Source organism: Medicago truncatula, chromosome 4, assembly GCF_003473485.1.
Source record: "Medicago truncatula cultivar Jemalong A17 chromosome 4, MtrunA17r5.0-ANR, whole genome shotgun sequence".
In the NCBI taxonomy this organism is placed as follows: domain Eukaryota; kingdom Viridiplantae; phylum Streptophyta; class Magnoliopsida; order Fabales; family Fabaceae; genus Medicago; species Medicago truncatula.
In genome coordinates, this window is record NC_053045.1 from 11517302 (window position 1) to 11519394 (window position 2093).

The 2093-nt window shown below is 36.0% G+C and overlaps 1 protein-coding gene across 1 annotated transcript; it reads left to right on the top strand.

The window, feature by feature from the left end:
- Window positions 1–1110, top strand: LOC11432304 (F-box/kelch-repeat protein At3g23880). The gene has a single exon (XM_003605417.1). It carries the CDS (start codon window positions 1–3, stop codon window positions 1108–1110), a length of 1110 nt encoding a protein of 369 aa, XP_003605465.1.
- Window positions 1111–2093: the final 983 nt, after the last annotated feature.

The following is a 2093-nucleotide window of genomic DNA, read 5'->3' on the forward strand; positions in this document are numbered from 1 at the left end:
ATGACTCGTATTCCGTTGGATCTTGTGGCTGAAATCCTATGTCAACTCCCAGTGAAGTTCCTTGTACAACTCCGCTGCGTATGCAAATCATGGAATACTCTAATCTCAGATGATAGCAGTTTCGTCAAAAAACACCTTCACGTGTCAACAACCAAATGCAAACACCTCCTCGCATGCACATGGATCTCTCCACCGCTACCGGAGTTTAGAATGATGTCTTATCCACTCACCTCAATTTTCACATCTGAACCCACACTCCTTGAGTGTTTTTCGCCCATTCCTCCAGATACCCTCGTTGGTTCCTGCGACGGTCTCCTTTGTTTCTCTGTTAATAAAGATCTTGTACTTTGGAACCCTTCCATAAGAAAATTTAAGAAATTACCCTCTTTGGAACAGGTTGTAACTAACTGCGCATTTGGCTATGATCCTTTTATCGATACGTACAAGGTTGTTTCTCTTTCCAGCTATTCTTGTGAATCTGATGGAATTGATGGCACTCCCATGAAGGTTTTCAGAACTCAAGTTAACATTTATACTCTAGACACTCATTCATGGAAAAGGATTAATGATTTCCCTTCCATACCCCTCAATGGTCTCTCTGAAGGAATAATCGTCAGTGGCACAGTAAATTGGTTTGCATATTCTACTGCATCTGGTGATTTCTCGCGTGTCATTGTTTCTCTTGACTTGGGGAAAGAGTGTTACCAAGAGATTTCAGAGCCTAACTATGATGAAAAACCCATTTACTTGACCTTGGGTATGATGAGGGATTGCCTGTGTATATTTTCATATTCTCACTCTTTTACCGATGTTTGGCTCATGAAGGAATACGGAAATAAAGAGTCTTGGATTAAATTGATCCATCTTCCTTACTTTGGTGATCATGATAGTCATGATGATAATATTCACTATCAGAAAATTTACGGTCAGAAGATATTATACATTTTTGAGGACGAAAATGATGTATTGCTCGTCGTCAACAAAGAGTTTAAAAAATGGAAGTGGGTTGTTTGCGATTCTAAAAATTATACTATAAAGAGTTTCAAGATTCAGAAAGACTTTGGTTGGTTAGAATCAAAAGTCTACGTTGAAAGTTTGATATCACCTTAGTATTAAGATGATGTTCCATGTCACTTGTATGAAATTCAATCCAACTTTTATGTTTATTTTGGTTTCTGTTTGTTTTGAGTGTTGGCCCTTAATGGATCATTGTTAATTAATAGTGAATGAAATTTGCATCTTAAGAGATTGTTTTGTTATTTTTATTCGTTTGTTAGTTAGAGTCGTTCGTTCTCAACCGTGCTTTGTTGTCTTTGATGGTAAGTATAAGCAATGGTAGGAAGACACTAATTGGGTCTGTCTTTTAACTGATAATGGTAACAGTATGCTGCTTCGGGTTTTATAAGACGATGAAAGCATTAATACCTTTTGCTTACAAAGAATAATCTTACGTAAATAATGTACTTCTATTTGCCTTTTCCCTTAGTTCATTGATTTTTTAGCCCACCGTTCCCTTATTCCGCCAAATGTGAATCCAAGGACAGACACAGTTCGGGATAGCTTCGCGATGCTACACATTGCGACAAGATATATCTGTCTTATTCATTCATTTATTTCTCCTTTTTATCTTCATCTTATGGTTGGTTTGTGATACTGATTACTCGGATATGTACTTTAGATGGTTCTTGTATGTCCTGTAAAGAAAATCAGTATGAATACAATGACTCCTATTAGGATTAGAAAACTAAATAAAAATGAGTGATTATTTAAAAATTTGAAGTTGTCTTCATAAAGGTTTGTGAATTGATTAAGTCTATATCAATTGCAAAGAGTCAAACACAAGCCTGGCACTACTCAAACCACGGTAACTATGCAGTCTTTACCTCTGAATCAAATATTTCTACAACCATATCAACAATTTAATAGCTAAAATTTAAGAAAAATAATAAGATAAAAGAAAAGAATGCAATAATCAGGTCTGTTTTCAATGGAAAGGTTTAGAGCATGCTGAGTTATAATGCTCTATCAAAGCTTTTAGCGATGCATCTTTCTTAACAAACACTTGAGGAGTAGCTGCTGCAACTAAATGCCAA

Coding starts and splice junctions, on each gene's coding strand:
- LOC11432304 (XM_003605417.1), top strand. CDS start 1: ATGACTCGTATTCCGTTGGATCTTGTGGCTGAAATCCTATGTCAACTC.